The sequence below is a fragment of the Solanum lycopersicum genome, chromosome 8 (genome assembly GCF_036512215.1).
Source record: "Solanum lycopersicum chromosome 8, SLM_r2.1".
Lineage (NCBI taxonomy): Eukaryota > Viridiplantae > Streptophyta > Magnoliopsida > Solanales > Solanaceae > Solanum > Solanum lycopersicum.
Genome location: NC_090807.1, coordinates 68,010,856 through 68,033,310, shown reverse-complemented (window position 1 = coordinate 68,033,310; position 22,455 = coordinate 68,010,856). Strand labels below are relative to the sequence as shown.

Genomic DNA, 22,455 nt, shown 5'->3' with positions numbered 1-22,455 from the left:
CATTCAACTATGTCCATTGTTTTCATCTACAAGAAAATGTCGTAGTAAAAACTTCTTCATCAAACTCTCATGCTGCTATATGTAATTAGATTTAAAAAAAGAAGGCCTGGTCCTTGAGTACAACTTCTTCACTAAAAAATGATAAGAACACTACTACTCTACAAGAGTATAATGCCTAATACGGATACCCAAGACTTACAAAATTTCTCTTAAAAAAAGACACTAGAGCCTCATCCAATTTCTGTTTTCCTCTTGGTGCGCCTCTTACTGATAGAGCACCTACTTCTAATTTACCTAGGGATAAGATGAGCCCCAACCACGTTAGCCCCCTGCCGGACAGCCAAGAATTCAGACCTTATCAAGTGGGGATAAGAGATACCAGTCGAGCATTTTCAAGAGCTTCTATGGCACTGATAGGACCCTCCCACAACTCCATCTTGTTGAGCTTTAACTCTTCGATAGAACAACACGTAGGCAGCTGATGTTTTGATATCCGATTCAGCAACAGGTGAAACATGGGAATCATCAAAATGATACCATCTGTCGTCATCAATCAACTGCCAATTAAAAGAACCCATCAGTTGTTTGCAAGTATACAATGAACCTACAGTCAACCAAGACCATACGACCCCCTTGGCCGAGATTCAGTTCAATATTCTCACTATAGTATATTAACAGCTCCTGATTTCTTGCTATCTCAAGAAGAATATATTCTAGTTAGCAATTACAATATTCAACAAGAGAACAAGACAAAATAAAAAGTACCTTACAGTAAGCTGTGTAATGCCCACCACCTAGTCCACCATAATGGTTGCTTATTGCATATAGCTCATACACATGGGAGCTCTCAGATAAATCCGTACTTTTCACATACTTGCTTAAATCCAGATTATGTATGGGAAAATTCACAAACGTATCAAGCTTGTTCTTCAGCCATCGGCTATAAGAGAACCGCTTTAAGTGGAAAACAAGTATGTCCGGTAATCTCCATAGATCTAACTTCTTGGAGGCTTGTCTATGCTCCTTGCAGCGAGGACAGTACCTGAATTAAAATCATAAACATACACTTAAAATCCACATCAAGTGGACAAAACTTAAAAGAAAACATCTCATGACATACCACATATCATCTGGTCCTAAAGGTTCCTCCTTTAGGAAGGCCTCCAAACACGAAAATAAGGATATAGCTTCTTGCTTGGTTTTCTTCACTGTAAGTCCACTTTTGTGAACCTCTGGAAGGTCTTTGAGGTAGCTCGCATCATATAGCTCATATTCCTTCTCAGTCCAATCCAATATAACCTTTTGCATTCTAACTGGTTCAATCACCGTATCTTTTGCAACGGGCCTGCAGTTAGTACCCCGTTCATCAGTTAAACAAAGATGAAATGTCAGCTCCATGCTGGAATTCCCCACTGGATCTATGCACTCTGTTGATTGACCTTCACAACCAAATTGGATAGTGCAGCTGTTCATTGGTACTTCAATTGTTTCCGAGGGAGAACCATTGTCGGAACCATCCTTAAGACCAGGTGCTGATGAGATAAATGATTTCCTTCTTAATGGAGCAAGTACCTTATGGACAGCAAAATCAATATCAGCTCCGTTATGTGGGTCTTCCAAGAAAGTAACAAGGGGTGTCAAGAACAACTTCCTCTCACTGGCCTTCGAACTGTCTATGATACACCTGGAGAAAATGCATGATGGTTAACGGCAGGTGAAGACACAAGTATAGTCAAGACACCAGTCTTGAATAGTTACTTTTCTTGACGAGTGATTAGTATAATAACTAGTAAAAAAGTCAACTAAGAAATTCAGAATTAACTTCATTCTTCGTCAGTTATTAACCTCAATAACGAATTTATACTATTGAATGTGAACACACACCAAATTGAGAGTAATCACAAATTCACGAGTCCACATTTTCACTCAAGTTGCTAAAAAGCAATACTAGGAGAAGACCTTGTAAATTATCAAATGCATGAAAAATGGATCATGACGAATGGGACAGCTGGTGGGCAAAAAATAACAGAATTTTTAATTTTAACAGCTTATAAATTAGCACAAGATCCGAGAATTTTTTTAAAAAAATTAAGTACCAATATAATCCAAGGATTTAAACTTACTTTTCCCGGTACCTGTGACTAATCTCCAGTCTTGTCAGTTGTGCCCCCCTTTTCGGGAGCCTGTATGCAACAATATGTTCATCATCCTTAACTGAATTCAAAATCTCTGTAGGGTTCTCAAAGTATCGAAATACCCGATGATCATAGACCTGTTCAGGAGACATATTATGAAACAAACAGTAGCACAGTTCGAACAAGCCAACACAAAATATTTACATGTGTACACGATTTTGGTACAAACATTTGCATAGGCATGCACATGTCCGGTACCCATACATAATGTGAACAAATAGCAAAAAAAACATTACCTCTGCAAGTAGCAGGTATTCATCAATCCTTAAGCAGCATGCATTTTCTAAAGCCTGTGCAAGATCTTTAATATAACCATGTTTTAAGACGGTAACAGTATATGGCATTGGAAGGCCACTGCCATCACTATAAAACACTGTTACTGTCATTGTCTTTGTGACGGTTGAAGGAAGTGGTAGAGACAAATACATGAAGGGATCAAACGTTATGGAGATTTTTTTGCAGTCAGGGCAAACCAGCGTAGACTTATATTGGCCCTGAAATAAATAGCTTCAGTATGAGTGAACTTGATGGCCATATGCACTAACAAGAAAACAAACATCAATTTCAGATGCGTTATATCCCAACAAAGTTCTATCCAAACATTACTGGAAGTGAAATAGCCTTTGTCACCAGAAAGAAAAAAAAAGTGACTATCAGCCTCCAGTAAGTGTCGAACTCAAGCTGACATAGGGAAGAGAAAAAGAAAAAGATAATAACAATTCCCAGGACTAAAAATATAAAACCACTTGCATAAAGGTCAATCAAGACAGTCCCAGTCGATAAAGAAAGAAAATGACAAAAAGCTAAGAACCTGGCAAATATCAACTATAACAGAGTCATTTCTGGCTCTGTGGTATCTCCAAAGCTCGTTAGCAACTTCTTCATCTGGACGACCGTCTGAGTCCTTTGTCTCAAAATACGGCTTTTGCTTGACGCGATTTAAATCTTCATGTAATCCATCCAAGAGGAAGGCGAGTAGTTCCTATAAATAGAAGCATATCACTTACTGAAAATCTAGCAGCATTTCAAGAGAAATGTGTTTCCGAACATATAGGTAAAGGAAACATATGAACTTAAGGCCCTGCCTATAGTGGGAAAAACTACCCGCAATATTCTAGCAACAAAAAACAACAGGCTCTACAAGTAGCTAATACATGGTACATTTATTATCAGATGATACAGAAGCATTCCTAAAGACCAAAATTAGCATTGAGCAAACCCTGTGGAAAATATGACAATCTCAGCCAAGACGAGCCAAACCAACCTGAGAGTCATGCTGGTTATATCCGCTAAACTGGGGAGCAAATCGACCAAGTTTTCCCTTGAATGCACGGGGTGCCACGGGTGTTCGACCAGAGGACCATAGTTTCCTCAATAGTTCACCAAATGCAAGTGCAAGCTCACCCTGTAAAACTACAACAGATATTAGAAACTTGAATATAAATCTCTTCCATACGAAAAGTTCACAACATAGACAAAAGAAGCAACATTACATGCATCCCCAAAGGATTCTGTCTGTTAATCTCATCAGTGTAATCTTGCAAGAAGTATTCGACGAGCGGAGGTGTATGAACCAGACACTGAAGTGCACTATTCATGAAGCATGTGTTTCCCAGATTGGATAATCCTGCCAACCCTCCCCTTTCGCCTTTACTTGCAGGCCTCAGACTATCATATCCATCCTCCATATCGCCATAACTAGAGTTCAAAGAACTCCCTTGATATGCATTGGAGCTATATCCAGTAGAGAAACCATTGGACAATGTTGGACCACCAGCAATTGTGACAGATGATCTCAGAGGTTCAACTGGAACCAATGCCAAGTCGTTTCCTGTTGAATCGAAGCCAAAACCAGAAGGCAGTGACCCTTCAGGTTGCACCTCCAGGAGAATCTGGCAGGAGATCATTCCATCAGTAAAGATTTACTAGAAAGCATGTGTTCACTTATTCTGCGATTATTTTTTCTTGTTCCACAAACCAAGCATTGTACTACTTATGCGAGATTTTATGCTCAGATTATTTTAGTTGATGTGGTAAACCAAAGGGCCCTCTTACTAATGCATATCACTATCAGCTGGTATTTCTCATTTTTCATACGACAATAGTAATGTAGAGAGGACATATTGTATGAAAAACTCACATCTTGATCCATCTGCAGGTTGGAGTCCTCCAGTGTTTGGTTTGAAGCAACTAACTTTGTATGCTTCGTTTTTTCAAAATAATCCCAGATGTGTGCCTGTACAATCGAAGAAGTGATAAGAAGGGTATAGCTTTAGTCTCATTTTAAGAAAACTTTGCTTGATGACATGAAATAAAACTAGATAATGTCCTGATTTTAAAAAGAAACGAACCTTTTCTGGCGCAATTTCTTTGAGTCTACACACTATGGTATAGAGTTCATGTAAAGATGCCTGAAACATATTACACCATTTTAAAGTTGCTAAATAACTGGGAAAAGAAAACATATTTAAACAACAGAACAAAACACCAAAAAAGCGATCAGATGATACAGCTAGTACGGTCAAATTGATCTACCTCCACATAGCTAACAGTTCCACCCATTTATTAAGTTATAAAGGGTGCAGAATTACATAAGAAGACCACCATGATTCAAATAGCAAGTTCATGTATTGCTCCAATAGAATATCAGACATCATTTTCTATGCCCCACCCCACCATCCCTAAGAAACCATGTTTTCGAATTGATAATAACAAGATGATTGAGATTGTTACAGCAAAAGCAATCATCAGATAGTGCATTTACCAGTGTCATTCTTAAACAGCCAATAGATGGCCAAATGAATGGAGAAGCAGGTGTACACTATTTATAATTAGAGATGAGAGAAAGATGATGCAACAAGAGTGCACCTTGAGTCCCTGATAATAAGTGATCTTTTGTTTTGAAGGGGCAAAAAATGACTCTGTATCTTCTTATATAAATTAGTGAGACCAAATAGAGAGACAAGACCATAAATACCTTTTTACTTAACCGTAAAGCCTTGTGGCTTTTATCTCTAGTATCAAATAAATTGAGACACAACGGGAACACCTCCACACTAAGTTGCTTGGCATCTCCCACAGATATCATTTTCCGAGGTAATGCTGGTCCTCCTTTATACCTAAAGGCAGTGCGTGTTTACCGCAAGACCAAAAAAAATTAGAAATGGAAAGCATGTGAAAAACCCTGGTAAATCCCTCACAATTTTAGCAGATCACTAACATGTACGCTAGTACCTGGGAAAAGAATAGCATGTGAATCCCAGGGAAGAGTAAATGTTTTTGACAATCAGCTCTTAAAGGGTTTTTTAAGACCCTAACTAAAATAGAAAGAAGGGGAGCTACTGATCCAATCCAGCTCCCCTTCCACTGATAAAGAAAAAAAATACTCACTCCATTTTAGTTTAAGAGTCTAAGTTTGACTAGGCATGGAATTTAAGAAAAGGAGATTTTTTAATCATGTAGTGTATAATGACCAAAATAGCCTACGAATCTTATGGTCAAAAAAGAGAGACCAACATTTACTTAATCATGTAGAAAGTTGGAATTGAAGACCAAACATAGAAAGAGACATTCATTTTGAAACCGGACAAAAAAAGAAAAGTAATATACTTCAATTAAAACAAAGGGGGCATTAAGTAACAGCATAGTACTTCTAATCACGACAGTCGACCATAACCATCCACAGACAACTCTGTCTGAACAGTGAAGTTCACAAAAGAAAATCATGGGGAATTTTGCATAGCTGTTGTTCGACAAAAAATGCCTTCAAAACATCGAGTATCTTCTACTCATGAACAAACAATGGGAGTATTTTCCAGAAACCATAAGCTGTGTTGCCAAGTTAAGTTCCACTGCACTGTCTGATAAAGAAAGATGAATGAGAAATAAGCAAGAAAGCCTTACCACTCAGAGAGCTTCTCCCATACTTCTTGTGGGACCAACACATAATCACGCCCTTCTTCCAAAGTTCTGAGAAGCTGTGGATCATCATCTCCACTGTCAGCTTCTCTAATTATTATATCGCTATTATCAATTGGTCCAGGTCTATTAGCTGAATTTGGTAAAAGAGAATGCAGAGATTCGGTAGCATGCTCGTTAAATGGATAAGCACCAAGAGGCTTCCTAATGTACCTCTGCCAATCCATGAACCACCTAAACATACAGACAAAATTAGAGCATGAATTTTCAAGTTTATTCCTTTATGACATGTTCTAATTTATTTTTATTTTTTTAGCAACTGGAAAAACACTTAACTACCTAAATACCATAAGGTCAGACCAGAAAAAAGAAGAAATAATCAAACAGCTACGAAGTCAGCAGAGTAGTCAACAAATCAATTTCTTATCTGGAACTGGTTGAAGTGTCCATCTGTAACCATATTATGGAGCACCAATCTTTAAGGTAAAATGAAATTGCAAAATGGCCACCGCAACAAAGGGGAGGATCTGAATAGCTGAAGCGTCATATGACTTAGATAAGAAGAAACCACCAGGCATTATTTGCCTCTAGTAAGATCACAGTCCTGGTCTCTACAAATATTAAGGTAATGTTTCACAGATCCAATGAATCATAGTCAACGTAGTACTTCAGCTCTCAAACTTTCTTTACCAGTACAGCCCATTCAGGTTCACATTGATGATTTTACTTGGTACATAACTATCAACTCTATATGCTTAGTGCTTAATCATGTTGTAGATTCTGCCTAGAGGAAGAACAAAGAGAGTCTTTCTCAAGTAGCTTCCTTTTCTTACATATAATATAGGTGAGAAAACAGCACTTATCATCTATCCAATCAACAGTTTGCTGAATACAGAAGTTTTGAGCAGAAAACTAGGAGGCAAGATTGGGGAGCTTCCAACTACTTACCTAGGTATGCCTTTGGGAGCTAAAAGCAAGTCCAAAGGCACATGGAAACGGATACTGGAGAAATAATGAAAAGAGACTCACCAGCTGGAAGAGTCAGTACTTGTCCTTGGGAGGAAGATTGACTTTAATTAACAGTGTGATGGATACATTACCATCTTATATGATGTCAGTCTTCCCTATGCCTGTTAGTGTATCTAATAGCATTGATGCACTTAGAAGAAATTTCTTATGGCAAGGCAGTGAAGATAAGAAGAAGTTTCATCTTGTTAAATGGAAAGAACTGATGGTGAGTAAAAACACAAGATGCCAAGGCATAAGAATCTTAGGAACAAAACCAGAGCTTAATGATGAAGTGGTTGTGGAAGTTTGCAAATGAGATAACATGCTCTGGAAAGAGGTCATCATAGCAAAATATGGCATGGAAGATAAGTGGATGAGTAAAATGATAAGTACTCCATATAAATGCACTACACAAATCTATGGCCAGTGCTATATCACAGAACCAAGGTAGAAGTGGGAGATGGGTCAAAGACATCCTTTTGGGAGGATAAATGGAATGGGTCTGTACCTATGAAACAGTTACATCCTGAATTATTCACTTTATGCCAACATCAACAGGCCACTGTGGATACAATGTGGACTGGACAAGGATGGCCTTTGTTCTTAAGGAGGAACCTTAGGATTGGGAGATTGACAAAGTGGCAGAATTTCAAAATTCAGTAGGCTCTTTCAGCAACCTCACTGGAAAGAAGGACTTATTAGTTTGGCAGAATGATACCAAAGGTCAATCAGTAAATACAGTGTACAAGGAACTCAACAAGAATGCTGGACAGGAGATGGAATGGCCATGGAAGATCATCTAGAAACCAAAAGTACCCTACAGAGTAAATTGCTTCATGTGGCTATTAACAAAAGAAGCAGTTTTGACTCATGAAAATTTAAAGCAAAGAGGCTATTAGTTGGCTTCGAGATGTAATTTATGAGGAGAACATGCTGAGACAAATTAACCATATTTTTTTGCATTGTACATGGACAGAACAATTATGGAAAATGTTCATCTGTCTAAAGGGGATAAGATGGGTGAAACCAGGGAGCATCAAAAGAATCTTGAGCAGCTGGAATAGAGATGGCAATGCTTCTGACAAGGAGAAGAGGTTGAAACTTGTCTCGGCATGTATTTGGTGGACAATCTGGAAAGAGAGAAACAGCAGGAGTTTTGAAAATTGGCAGAATAGCTTACAGAAGATCAAGATGGACTGCTTAGCTCTTTTCTATTTTTGGTGTGAACAAGATATATTAACTAGGACAGAAGATATCTTTGATGTCCTAGTTATAGGTAACAGTTTAGACTAAGACTATTTTATTCTGTAAGTTGTAACACTTCTAAAGGGGAAATACACTTTTGTTGTAGTATACCTGTGGATATACAGACTAAAGTTACTAGTTTCAAAAAAAAAAAAATATGCTGCTTGGAAACTTGAGCAAATTTTTAATGTTTCAAAACCAAAATTCATGGACTAGAATGAGTCATATCATAACCCAATTACTTCCGAAACAGTTCATATCAGGTTAATCTCTTTAAATTAATATTCAAATACCTTGTTAGTATTAATGATATATTTTACCTGATAAAAAGAAATACCTTGTAGTGATAAGTTATCGAAAACTAGCACATTAACTCATTTACTACAAACATAACATGGTGGCAGAAGCCCTAATTATTTAGCTGATAGATGTGAGTGAGCAGCAAAAGAAATTTGTCCCCAAGGCATTGGTCTAATGGCAAGAGAAGAGCGCCTATGGGAATTTGTAGGTAATCAAAAATAAAAACAGGAAAGAAAGAAAGAAACACAAAATGGCGCGGTGCAATGCTTGCTAGAATGGAACATCAAAATAAAAAGCAGACCTGTTAGAAACAACATAATAAAGATTGCCTTGTTTCAAATTGGACTCAGCTTTGCTCATAAGCTCTTGAATGATCCTTGCCTCTTCTTCAGAGGTGCACGGCAATTCAATAGATCCGTTTTCCATCATGTAGGTTGAATCCGGAATCGTCATGATCCACACAATACCTAGTAATAATGATAATAAAAAACAATAAGAAGAGAGATTCCAGTTCAAAATTGAATTTACAAAAAAGAAAAGTAACAGGAATATGAGAAAAGGAATAGACGAACCCTAGCAGATCCGAAAGGGGGGAGTTATGAACCCTAGATTACAGGAGAAACCCAAATTCCCCGATTCGAGTTTTGATCTGCACAAATACACGAAGCGTCTCTCTCTCTTTTGAGTTGTGAGTTTTGAGTTTTCAATTTTCATCCACCAACCTTTTATATATGATATGCCCAATCACGAGACCCTCTACTTTCTGGTTGAATATAAAATACTATTTCCAGTTTTGTATTCTCTCCTCCTTTTTCATTTTTTGGTTGAATTTACTGTATGCATCAAGTATATATATTAGATACTTTCTTTTCTTATTTTTTGAATCACTTTGTTCGTGTAATAATAACTCTAGTATTGTTTAACTGTTTGATTGAACCTATTTCTATGGATTGTTCATAAACTAGTTGTTATGTCCTCAAAAATTTTATTACAATCAAATCAAAAAAATAGACAATAACCAAACCGACAATTATCCTTTTTGTTGGTTTGGTTTTAGAAACTTAAAAAATCGAGTAGATTGATTTAATTTTGATTTTAAACAATAACCGAATCACGAATAACCCAGTGGTAATTATTCAGCCTCTCTTGATTTCTTGGGGTACTATAAAAAAAAAAAACAATTGAAAGATGGTGGTTAAAATTCAGCTTCTGCTAACGGATGAATTTGTGCATGTTTTAATTACTTTGGGAGGTTAAAAACGTTTTTGTGCACGTAAGGTTTTTCGAGAATATAAGCAGACTAACACAAAAAACTAAAGTTACAAGAACCTACTCATATCGAAATGACAACCGAATAGCATCAAATAGACAGCACTTTGCGTAAGTAAGCTGTTCACTCTTCCTAAGCCCATACACTAATGAAGAAAGCACTCAAAGAATCTCTATAAAAGCATAACACAAATGTGCACTTGGAACACAAATGTGCACTTGGAACACAAAATCATTCAGAATTTTACTTTAAATAACCCACTTTTCTAGTCAAGTTATAATAAATCAAAGAAACAGGCCAACTGAAAAGAGTCTTTGATGTTATACTGTATACTTCTGTGCTCTAGATATTAATTCTTCCAGAGGGGGGCTTACAAATGTACCAACCAGGCTCAATACCATGAAAACAAAAGTCCAACCAATATAGGTGATCTGCAGTTGTGCATCTAAACTAGTTACAGCAGCTTACAGATTCCGAACAGAATACAAATTCAGTCATGAATCCCATTAACAAAATCATTCAGTAGCAACAAGCAGTTGATATGCAAGGACACATATATATGTGCCAATAGGATCGACACATGACATTGCCAAAGCTACCAGTCAATGACACATCCTATAAACAATGACACTCTAGTGCCATAACCTCATGTATGCAAGAATATGCAGAGGCACCACTGGACAAGATCTGCGAATCAGTTTTCTAATGATAGATGTCAAGTATTAAACACCCCAACCAACAAAAAAACACCTAACACAAATCATGACATGGTAGCTCTCTCATCAGAGCTAGCAGAGGCCTCATTTCCAGCAGGAGAAGTTTCACCACCTTGTACCTCATCTTCGCTGAACATGCTGTCTCTGCCAGATTCAGAGGATGAGCCAATCTCCTCATCACTGAAAACCTCAGCCCTATGCCGCCTCCTCACATCCTTTATGCCTCTTCCTTGAAGAGCCAATCGCCTGCGCTTTCTTGCCTTCCTCTTGCCTTTGGGAAACTCTTCCTGTTTTGATTCAAAAGTCTTGTTCCTGACATCTTTTGCAGCTCTATCCATGCAATCTTCATTATCCTCAGATTCAGTAAATTGGGAATCAACATCAAGCTTGCGTCTCTTCCTACTTGTACTCGTCTGATAAAGAAAAATAAATTAAAAGGATATAAGCCAAATATTGAATCCACATAGTGAATTGAATATACACATCACTCATTAACGAGCAATAATCAACATAGTTCCTTTCCTGCTGTAATGTAAGCTTCATGGATGTTTTTTCTTCCTTAATTGGGTAGTCAGGCAGGGAAGGCAAGGTAACAAGGAGATCATAAATCTTCACTATTTTGGAAAGAAATCGAGGTGAAGCATAAATCAGCCGGAGCCCTTCCAAACTAGCTATTTTCACAATATTTTTTGAAGTATCCTTCGCAATGACCTCACTCTAGAACAAAGAAACACTGCCTAACATTACACCTTGCCTCCCTCAAAGTTAATATGGCCACAGTATTAATTTTTTAAAAAAAAATCATCAGCTTAACCATTGATGCCAAAAGTTTCTTCAATTGCAATAGCTATCCAGATTTACTGCAAGAATTTGTCGAAGATAAAAAAGGAAACTTGGACAGTTGCCCATTCCTTCAGTCTCAGGGAACCAGACATTCCCAGTCCACCACTTGGGCTGCATACCAGTAGAAACTCTTCTTTAATGAGTAATATTGGGAGAAATTATCTATGGTTGCGGAACATATTTTTTTGAGATAAAGAGGCTTAACACGAAGACGGATCATAATTGGTCTCAAATGTTATTTGTAACATATAATTATGATATAGGAAATGTCAATGCAGTCCTCAATTTCACATGATCTTATGCAATTTAGCTGATCCCAAGCCCGGAGGGTGGTTTACACTGACATCTAGCATAAAGTGAACATTCGTTATGATCTTGAAGAGCTGAATGGGCACAAAGAATTCAGATAGCACCTTCCTCACCCTCGATTAGGCTTTAGCTTACTGAATATGAAGCTTAAATAAATGCTTAAAAAACAAAAGAAAGTAATTGAGACTCGTTAGACACTTTTCAGACACCAACCAGTGCCTAATTCTTAAAGATAACCTTGGGACCCCGATCAACCAGGCGAGACCATTCACTTCGGTTCCGCAAGCAATCAAGGACAGCCTGAGAATGGCTTGCATATGCATAACGTTCTCCATTGTGCTTCCTCAGATTCGGCCAGTGCTAAAGAAGAATCAGGAATATAACAGAAAAATTAATTTTTTTGTTAACACCAGAAGAAAACACATCTTATCTCATTAAAGCATCTGTACCGGAAGAACTGCATTGCAGAGCTCTTCATAAGTCATTCTTTGACCTTTGCTCATAATCTCAGCAATCAAGCCTACAAATCCAGAAAAAGGTAGCAACGTAACATTAAGAAGATCCAAAATAAAAGGAATATTCTTTTTTTATAGAACATCTAACATATATAACTCTTGTTAAGGCAAAAACCTGGTAATGTCTGATGTGAAGGATAGCCAACCCCTTTTGCATCATCAGCAGCAGCAGCTGCACTTGATGAATTGTGCATTGAGGAAAGGTTCTGCTCATTTACCTCATTTGGGGAACATAAACTACTACTTGCAGAAGTATTGGACGCAAGTGTGTGACTCTTCTTCAGAGACTGCACACTTTTTGCTGATCCAGCATCTCCTTCTCTCCTAATAATAGAATCTTCTTCTCTTCTACAACCAAGGGAAGTTGATCTTTCAGATTTCTTAGTTTCCTGAACGACCTCTTGAGAACAGTTTGTACCATCTTTGCCTATGTCCTTTGACTTTCTCCTAGATGTCTGGCAAAATATAAACACGTCAGAATAATGTCAAAATAGGCATATAATCGCCTATTATGTAAAAATATCATAAAGCTTACCAACCCATGATCTTTTCCTCCACCGCTAGATGTTCGCTTCATTAGCATACTTGTAGATGTTGGAGAGGTTAACTGAGGTAAGCTACCAGCATGGCGCATCCGTGGCACTCGAGGAACTCTAGGAGAACTATTAAGTTCTTGATGAAGCAGTAGAGCAAGCTACATAAAAATGACCAGCCGCACAAGCGTAAGCTAAGAGGAAAATATTGAACTTTAAACATTCATTAATTCAACTTCTACCTCTTCATCACTTAGTGCTGCAGGGGATGATGAAGACGGAGGATGCATCAGGTGTGCATTCAGTTTAGAAGATGGCTGGCAACTTGGCTGGTTTGTCTTCTCGCATTTTTGTGTCAAATGTGTACCTGCAGCTTTATTCTGAATGTGTGCCGCACTCTCACTTTGCAGTGAGCTAGAAGACTCTGCAGAGCGTGCACTAGCAGGGTTACTACGCACAGTTGATGCTTTAGCAGAAGAATTGGGGACTGAATCCTTGGCTTCTGATACTGTTTTCTTCACTGGAGCATGAGAGAGCTTGGTCGACTGCAATATCTTCGATGCTGAACCAACTGATGACTTTGGGAGCTCTTTCAACATTTTCTTTGGTCTTTCACGCCTCTCTTCATCCCTACCAGCATCCATTGACGAACTCTCTCTTTTATTACTCAGATTGCTCCCAGAAATTCCCCTCAGTTTACCATTAGAATCATGATGGTGAGCTTTCGAGAATATTCGACTCTTAGGAGCAGAAGACTTTGTTGTACCTGAAGATGATTTTCCCACGGATAGAACTACTTTACGGTGATTTGGATCTGATAACAAAGTCGCGACTGCTAAGCTTGACCTAGGTGCCTCTTCAGGAGGTTTTGAACTTTCTTTGTGTCCTGAACTCTTTCTTGCTCCTATTGTAACTTCAGAGATCTTAGGTTCTTGATTAGATTGACAGAGTGCACTGGGTGATTCATCAGTATTAGTTGTATTATTACCAATCATTGCATTTCTACTGCCTTCCTGTAATTTACAGTCACTATTTTCTGAACTGACTATAGTGGTAATATTTACTACAGTTTTTTCAGACAAGCATCCTGAAGATGTCCCTGCAGGTTTTGCCAATGATTTTGTTATATCCAACTTACCCTTGCCTGGAAGTAAACGTTGATTTTCAAGGGCTGCAGGATCAGCATGGACCTCGGCTTCCAATTTAACCTCAAGTTCTGAAGAGCAAATAATCTTGTTGTCACTTGAACTTTCAACATGTGGCTGCCTTTTAATGTTAGGGACAAGACATGCAACATTTTCTACCATGAGCTCCACCATTTGTGATTCAGTTCCAAGACTTAAAACCGCAAGCTCTTCCTTATTGTTGGTAACATTAGTAACAACCTAATTCCACAATCAACGTTATTTTACAAACTTCCTTAACTAGAAAAGAAAAGGCAAGAACAAATAATACACATTCTTTGTGTAATGTAGAATGAAAGTATCTCTCATCTCTTCTTTCGCTTTGTAATGGCTGCCTAATGGCAAGGCACAAGCAGTGAATGACAAGGTGAAGTGCTATGGACAATCAAGCATGCAAGAGGGAAAAGAGCCTATGCTGAAGTTTTTAAAATGTCTTCAGCTGATACCTTTATATTATATATGGAGCAAGAGAAGAGAGACAGTCATGCTTAATATGCACATATATAAGAGAATCACCAGCCAGGTGACGTGACATCCTATATGACGAGCATTCCTATTTATCTTTTTTAAGCCTTTTTCCTTTTTGAAATAATTCAAGAAGTGTTCCATTATAGATAATCGGGTATATTCAAACCTAAGTTACTCGGACTCTTCACTTTTGGTGCCGCACCCGTGTCAACACGACAAGGGTGTGGGTGTGAGATCCGTGTCCAATTTGGTCAACAGATTTTGGGTACTTCGGTGGGGAAAATCTGGCCAATTTTGATGAATTTTGTAATCAATACAAAAGCTAAGGTGAAATGGAAGGAAATGGAATACATTTTATGTAAAATTTCTATGTCACACTGTTTCCTTTTATCTCCTTTCAGGATTCTCCACATAATAACTCATAATTTAGGTATTATATCTCTATTTTTAGATGCTTTAATTATTTTTAGGCGAATACCCACCCCTGTATTCATACATGGATCTATATCCCCAAATCTTAAAATTTAGATTATGAAGGATCCGACCTTTAAATCCGCACCCGTATCGGACACCCGCACCCAAGTCCAAGCAGCTTAGATTCAAAACAATCACCTCCTTTTTTGATAAAACAAACGCCATTTCTTACAATCTCTTAATTAGGGCTCATCCTCTTCCTCCTTCACCCACACCAATCTCCTCTTCTTCCTCCCCTCGACATAGGTACTCGCCAAGGTAAATATTCACTTTCTTTCTTTTGATATTTGTTTTATTAGTATTTTGGGTATCTCTGTATCCAGTATTTTGAATTTCTGTCGCAATTTAGATTTGCAGGTTTTAAACCCTGGAAAAACAAAAAATAAGGATATTCAACCTCTTTCTCTATTGATTTATTTGTCACAGATCAGACATCTTCTCCAATGTATGATCTATGCTTTTAAGTAACTTTTACCCCTTCATTTTAAAATTATGTTTTTGGGTGGATGGGTGCTTTATTTTTGTATGTATCAGCATTTGCATTGTAACTTTGAATTGAGTGATTTGATGGATAGAAAATCAGTTGCTGCTTAGGGTTTTCCTTTGTTGCAGTTTTTGACTTTTCTGGGCGCAAGTGCGAAAGGAACATGTTTTATGTCTCTCTGCCTTCATCACACACACACACGATACATAGACCTCAATGTATCATCTCTTCTTCATTGGGTTTGCAATCTATTTCTTCTTATGCAATTTAATTCCTTTCATGTCTGCATTACAGTTTCGCATCATTCCTTTTGGACTCTGATCAAGAGAAACTTCTTCCAGCATTGTAGCCGCAAAAGTCAACCTATTGATGAGGTGAATGATTTATCCCGTTTCTCAAGGTGTGGCACGAATGTTAGATGTTGCAATGAGAATAATAATTGGGGTGGGGGAGTGATATATTTTTGAAAACATATGGCTACGTGTTTTAGTTACTGCTAACTTGCTTGACTCATTACTTCCTGTTCGCTCTCAAATAGAGGTGTTGACTCATCCCTATATAATACACATTTTTGAAGAGTCAATTCTAAGCCTTTATTCCATTAAAAGTATTAAAGAAAATGTTCCATCACAGAAAATTGGATATTCAACAGACAACTCTTTCCCCTGATAAAACAGCCGCCGCTTCTTTTAATCCTCTTGGGTAGGGCTCCATTCTCTCCCTCCTCCTGGCAGGCGAATCTCCTCTTCCTCCTCTCCTCGAAATACGTGGCAAGGTAAATATCCTTTTCCTTGCTTTTGAGATTTGCTTAGTTGGTATTTTATGTATCTCTGTGGAGATTACAGATTTCTAGTTATGGGACAATAAAGTACTGTCCATTAATGATGATATTTGATGCTCATGCTTTGGGATTTATTAACATATACATAAATTTTACTAGAAAATCAAATCTTATGAGTAAAAATAAATTTTATTTGAAATACTTTACTTATTTATTTATTGTGTCACTTATTCATTTATATTTTTTGTGTGTGTGCGCGCTTCGGGGATTTACTTCTTTTTATTTTTTCAATTTATACCATGAATGATGGAATATACTGAAACAAACAAAAACATTCTTGAAAACTTTTCAGAGAATTATGAGAAGAAAATTATATGACATTTGTAAGCACAAGAGGGAGTAAAGTTTCTGATTTTTGGAATGGTCCAAGTAAAGTGGGAGAGAGAAAACCATGGAGGAAGTAACAGAATGAAAGAGGGAAAAAGGGAATCATTAAGGATTGAGAGAAACAATATTCTCTGGAAATATTAGCTAATTTAAGGGATAAAATTTGAGTAATACTCTCTCCGTTTCAAAAAGAATGTCCCTATTTTCTTTTTAGTCCGTTTCAAAAAAGAATGACCCCTTTCCTTTTTTGGCAACACTTTAACTTTAACTTTCCACGTGGCATGTTTAAGACCAGAAGATTAAAGGGAATTTTGGTACATTTGACATAACTTTAATTTAGAACCACAAGATTAAAAAGTTTCTTTCTTTTCTTAAACTCCTTCCAAGTCAAACTAGGTCATCCTTTTTGAAACGGAGGAAGTATATATTAATTAATTATAGATGAGTCTTTGTGGCCGTGATGCTGAAGTAAAGCTGCAAAATATTGTACAGAAGTTGAGGATTTATTGTAAAAATTGCCGTGAATGAGAGATCTTTCTTACTCCATTATTCCAAAATTCTCTCGTATCTCATAAACCAATCCCGAAGGAAGCTAATTAGAAATTTATGGTGTTTATTTATTCACCTAGTATGTATTGTTAATTTATGCTTATTTCTATATCATTACTTCAGGCTTTAATGGTCATGCCACCGTGGAAAGTATACATGGGTGATTTTTCCCGGAAAAGGTTAGTAAATTACTAGATACTTGTGAACAAGATCGAAATCACAACAGTAGAAAATTCTAATTATGATCAATAATGGTTTTACTTACTATTATACTAATAAACATTATATTTCACAATAGAGTTGATGGTAAAAGATGCACCTCAAGTATCCCTGATTTTCGAATTTCATACCTAAACTACCAAGTGTATGAGTTTCCTACCTAAACTATTGCTAACTATTTATCAAAATACAATGCAACTACCAATTTTTACCTTTTCCTGAACTATAAGTGTGTTTTTGACCCTTAATTTTACAGTAATGAATATTGTGTTTATGAACAACATTTAACTAGGATAGGAAGGCAAGAGTTTGTGATATATAATTTGTTATCAAGTTGAAAATGTTGATTAGAATATAGTCTTATAAAACTACAAAAGGAAGTCATGCTTTATTTATATAAATTCATCTGCTATTTATTTTTTCCAAAGACAATTTATATATAATTTTAGTTTATAAGAGCCGTCAAAATTGACTTAGCCCATGGGGCCGGCCCAACCCAACCCGTTATTGGGTAGGGTTGGGATATGATATTTTTAGCCCATTTAAAACTAGGGCTTATAAGCTCGGCCAATATAAGCCCTTGACCCTTGAGGCTTGATTGGGGTCGGGCCGGGGTCGGCCCATGGCCAAAAATATTTTATTTATACCATAGATAGCTAATTACTTAAAAGGCACGCTATATTGTAATATTACGAATCTTATTGGGATACATAGACTCAAAATTAGGTTAATTTGTTCTAGATACATTTTCACTGTGCATTCATATGTATCTAGGATACATAGAGAAATATTGCGCCCTTGCCTTCCTTCTATCTGACTCGCGCATTTGGGATGCATCACACCATATACAATGATACATATATCTAGTATCCTTGATACATGCTAATCACACTAGAGTTTTTGCTAGTGTTGTTGAAACAACACCATTATTTGTCATATTTGATTTGAAAAAGAAAAAAATAAAAAAAGAAGGGCTAGCCCGCGGCCCTTCTAGGGTTAGGTTGGGTTGGACATTTTCAGGCCTTTCCAAATGAAGGGCTGGCCTTCCCTAGATCAAATTTCTGGCCCACGAGGCTTGGACCAGGTGGGGCTAGGTTGGCCCTTTTTGACAACTTCACTCACTTTATATATATTTATTATTTGCTTGGAATTGCAATATAAAATTGTATGACTTATAATATATAATTGATTTTTGTATTTTAATATTATTATCTTTTACCTAGAGTAGATGTTTCCCCGCGCAAAGCGCGGGCGGGTTTATTAACTAGCGACAATGGAGAACAAAAGAAACACAATCCACCTTTATCCCACTCCCATTCAATCTCAGATGAAAGCCAATAAATATACCTTCTTTTTAGTCTCAGATGAAAGCCAATAAAATATACCTTCTCTTTCTTTATCAAATCCCAACCAGTAGCGCTACTAGAATAGTTGATCCATGTGCTTCACCATAATGGCTAGACTTAAATATTTCCACTCACTTAGCAAATACCACAGCTCCAGTTCAAACATGTTTCAACATACTCATAAATGTTCTCGCATTTTCTATAGATATGGTTAACCTTACACCAACACAAAACATGAAATATGTAACTGTAATTCAACTCCGATCTCATCAAGGAGATGAGTTATGGCAATCTGAATAATTGCATGGTTACCCTCAAGGTACTTCCTCACTAAGTGTGAATTTTTTCCAAAGCAGAAGGAACTGATGCAAAAATAACAGTGGCTAGAATATTTAGAGCACCAGAGAAGGTTCACTAGCTTTGAATGTTGGAAAGCTTTGGTGACATTGGCTAATACCATAATAAGAGAGATTTCATCTCCTCTTCATTTTCTAATAGGAATATTCGTAAATCCATCGAGGTTAAAGCGCCTGGCTTCTATTCCAAATATGCCCATCCATTTTACCTCTCTAACGAAGGGAAGGGAAAGAGTAAATAACACTGGAATAGACGATCTCGACCCTCCTATAAAGTTTTGGTCTTCCAGCCCCTACTGTTTTACAAAGTTGAAGTATAAAAAAGGATAATACTTAATAGTACATAAAGTTACTCTACCACTTAATAAATGCAGAACTGGACATAATTGGTCATAAATTTGGCAATCTGTGAGAAATGAAACAAAGAGAAGTCACCACAGTCACAGGAAACTATAGCATGAAAACCGATCACTTACCTCTTCTGTCATAGGTAAACTAGCAGAGTCACTCCGCTCTAAATTTGATGTTGCTCCATCATTCTCCATGGGAGAATCCTCAATCCTAGCAGAAATGTGGTTTCTAATCTTGTCTTCTCGGGGATGTGCTTCACTTGTTGAGCAGCGTTTAGATACATCATAAGATGCAGCTTTTGAATAGCGCTCATTTGAAGTTGGAATGTCAGAATAGCTTGTATTGTCATGGTCCAGTACACCAGGTCCTTCCAAATGGTCAACAGCAGCCAAAACTTCCCCTGAATTTCCAAATTTTGTTCTCTGAATATCTGTCTTGACAGACATGGGGCTTCTGTCTTTAAAAAAATTGCAATTGCTTTGAGTCAATTCCCTCATAACTTGAAAAGGAATACTAGTACCATTATCAACAATCATGGTAGTGCTAGTAACAATTCAAATAGTAGATAAAGCATCAGTAACACAAACCAAATTTGAATGTCAAGAAAGCATTAGACATGCAAAAATTAGTTCCTTTTAACAAAAGGGTAGTAGCTTAATCACCTGGTCTAGAAGCATGTGCATCTTTCTTAAGATAGTCTTCCTTTTCAAGGATCTTAGACTTCTTCTTACCACTTTGATCATTGGATATCCCACAGTCTTCTTTGGTACCCTTGTTGCCTTGTATCATGCTAGAACCCAATAAACCTGTGTCCTTCATATCATTGGTTGAGCGAGTAGTAGCATCTGAATCCATAGCATTTTGGGACTCAAGAACATGCTTCTCAGAAACAGGGTTAACCACATGTGCAAACAAGCAGTTTTCCTTTGACGATGAGAATAAAGCACCAGCACCATTACCATTAATCATCTCATTGCCTTTGTCACTGGTATTATCATGGGCGTCCCTTGTTTCATTATCCCAACAAGGAAATTCGCTATATTTAAAATTAAACATTTTGGGAACATAACCCCTGCATTTCCACAATTCACGACCAAATACAGATGATAACCCAGAAAACAAAGCTGGATCACCACCAGGGACACCTTGCATGTGAACCCTTTCTTCCACTGGCAAATCAGTCCAAAGTCTAAAGGGGCTACGGATAGGGAGAGTATTAGGATATGGAGAATTCATGGTCAAAGTCTTGGTGGGCAACTCAACAAGCAGCTGAGCAACCTCAGTTTCTTCGCTATTATTTGTGGTGGCTTTATTCTTACACTTATCACATGCAAATAATTTCTCACTCTTGACATACCGCACACAACGTGTATGTACCCACACACTGCACTCGTCGCAATTCACCATTTCCTCTCCATCATCAAAATTGACACCACACACACAATCCACTGTCCATGAACCATCAATCCAGTCATCCTGTGGGTTCGCAACAGGAAGCCGGTGAGACCGGCTCTTCATGGTTGCAAGGTTGGCTCAACCCTAAGCAAGCAGTGGCTTTAGGCCTAAAACAACAATTACAAATCTACGAAAGAAGCAAAAAGCCCCAAATTCAAATTCAGTTTTAAAAAAAAACGCAAGGATATATATCATGAATGAATGAGAATCAAAGGCGCATATATATACAAATCCGAAGCACAGAAAACAAATAAATTCGATTAAACGAAGAAGCACAAGTCGAAATCACACCCAAAAGCATAGCAAGGACCGAGTATAAAGATGAAGGAAATCCATTTATACATACATGAGAAAGAGATAAACAAGAGAGCTCAACAAATCTGACGAATCCCATGTTAATTGGCGTTCCAATGTGAGAAGCACCCAAAGCAGAATAAACGCCACCGCTTGTAAAGACCAGAATACCCTTGCTGAATATACTTTATTAAAATTTTATTACTCTTTAAAAATATATTACTGTATGATTTAAAGTAGTACATACTCACTCCATAAATTTGCAATTATTTTTTTATCTGTCTAATTTACTTATATTAACTTTCCAACATTAATGTCTTCTTAGACATTTCATGTTTAAATTATTGAACAAATAAATTTAATAAAATGCAATGTCTTAAATTTAAATTTCATTTAAAGTAATAATCATTACAAAATTGATGATTTGGACTTTTTTTTTAATTTTAAAATAATAGAAATTAGTATATAAATAAAATAATAATAGTCTAATTAACATTCTCAATGCAATGAAGTCTTAATTTTATTTTTAAGCACTTTTAAAAAAATAAAAGGAAAGTGTCTTGGTGCTATTCCGATAGGGGATCAAATGCAAACTTTGAAGGCTCGATTTCAAATTGTCAGTATAACTATTTGGCTTTCTAGTTCGAGTGCTTTTGAATTTGAATGTATTTTTAATAAAGGGAAAAGGGTCTGATATACCCCTCAACTTTGTCATTTAGAGCTGATATACCCCTTATTATAAAAGTGGCATTTAGAGCTGATATACCCCTTATTATAAAAGTGGCACATATATGCCCTTATCGTTATACAAACGGCTCACATATACCACTGCCGTTACAAAATGGCTTACATATACCTTTCATTTAACGGAAATTAAAAAATCAGTTTTAAATTTATATTTGTTACTTCTAATTTTTTAAAAAAAATTATTTAGGGGTATATATGATTCTTCTATCATAGTTCAAGGTATATTTTAATTTTTTTCATATATAAATTAATTTTTGACTTCTTTTATTATAATTATTTGAGTTTTTTATTCTTATTTTGTTTTTTCTTTCATTCCTTAGTTTAAAGAAAAAAAATTCAAACTATTTTTTTTTTGTGTATTGTAATTTAATTTCGTATTCGAAGAAAAAAATTGGTCATCTATAATAAGTTTTACAAGAATATTAGTGTAACATAAATAAATTTGATTATCAAAATAATAATTATAAATTAGTCATTAAAACAAAGAAAAAGTCAAAAAAAATATGTT

General features: G+C 36.7%; 2 protein-coding genes across 7 annotated transcripts; both read right to left on the bottom strand.

The window, feature by feature from the left end:
* Positions 1-52: 52 nt before the first annotated feature.
* On the bottom strand, positions 53-9,679 carry LOC101260074 (ubiquitin carboxyl-terminal hydrolase 9). 3 transcript variants are annotated; one of them, XM_004245396.4, is made up of 14 exons: positions 9,239-9,679; positions 8,968-9,133; positions 6,099-6,347; positions 5,173-5,314; positions 4,547-4,606; positions 4,336-4,431; positions 3,689-4,087; positions 3,460-3,600; positions 3,007-3,177; positions 2,432-2,689; positions 2,124-2,272; positions 1,121-1,684; positions 766-1,042; positions 53-557 (listed from the first exon to the last, which is right to left on the bottom strand). In XM_004245396.4, exons 2-14 carry the CDS (start codon positions 9,117-9,119, stop codon positions 393-395), a joined length of 2,823 nt encoding a protein of 940 aa, XP_004245444.2. In that variant the 5' UTR covers positions 9,120-9,133; positions 9,239-9,679; the 3' UTR covers positions 53-392. The 3 variants fall into 3 exon arrangements, with proteins under 3 accessions (XP_004245444.2, XP_010325313.2, XP_069144755.1); XM_010327011.4 differs by having other exon boundaries at positions 2,136-2,272; positions 9,239-9,644; XM_069288654.1 differs by having other exon boundaries at positions 5,173-5,306; positions 9,239-9,492.
* A 728-nt stretch (positions 9,680-10,407) lies between these two features.
* LOC101260367 (uncharacterized) lies at positions 10,408-21,403 on the bottom strand. 4 transcript variants are annotated; one of them, XM_010327015.4, is made up of 9 exons: positions 21,253-21,403; positions 20,114-20,990; positions 19,577-19,908; positions 13,095-14,237; positions 12,855-13,013; positions 12,435-12,774; positions 12,254-12,324; positions 12,042-12,164; positions 10,408-11,065 (listed from the first exon to the last, which is right to left on the bottom strand). In XM_010327015.4, exons 2-9 carry the CDS (start codon positions 20,967-20,969, stop codon positions 10,697-10,699), a joined length of 3,393 nt encoding a protein of 1,130 aa, XP_010325317.2. In that variant the 5' UTR covers positions 20,970-20,990; positions 21,253-21,403; the 3' UTR covers positions 10,408-10,696. The 4 variants fall into 4 exon arrangements, with proteins under 4 accessions (XP_010325317.2, XP_069144754.1, XP_010325315.2 ...); XM_069288653.1 differs by having other exon boundaries at positions 12,018-12,164; positions 20,114-21,033; positions 21,253-21,382; XM_010327013.4 differs by having other exon boundaries at positions 20,114-21,033; positions 21,253-21,382.
* Between the last annotated feature and the right edge of the window lie 1,052 nt (positions 21,404-22,455).

Excerpts from the sequence above, each read along its gene's own strand:
- LOC101260074 (XM_004245396.4), bottom strand. The coding sequence starts at position 9,119 with ATGACGATTCCGGATTCAACCTACATGATGGAAAACGGATCTATTGAA. Across the intron at positions 4,607-5,172 it reads CTTTACGGTTAAGTAAAAAG|GCATCTTTACATGAACTCTA; the intron begins GTATTTATGGTC and ends AATATGTTTCAG. Across the intron at positions 4,088-4,335 it reads ACCTGCAGATGGATCAAGAT|ATTCTCCTGGAGGTGCAACC; the intron begins GTGAGTTTTTCA and ends ATCTCCTGCCAG.
- LOC101260367 (XM_010327015.4), bottom strand. The coding sequence starts at position 20,969 with ATGAAGAGCCGGTCTCACCGGCTTCCTGTTGCGAACCCACAGGATGAC. Across the intron at positions 14,238-19,576 it reads GTTTACCTATGACAGAAGAG|GTTGTTACTAATGTTACCAA; the intron begins GTAAGTGATCGG and ends TTGTGGAATTAG. Across the intron at positions 13,014-13,094 it reads CAGCACTAAGTGATGAAGAG|CTTGCTCTACTGCTTCATCA; the intron begins GTAGAAGTTGAA and ends ATTTTTATGTAG.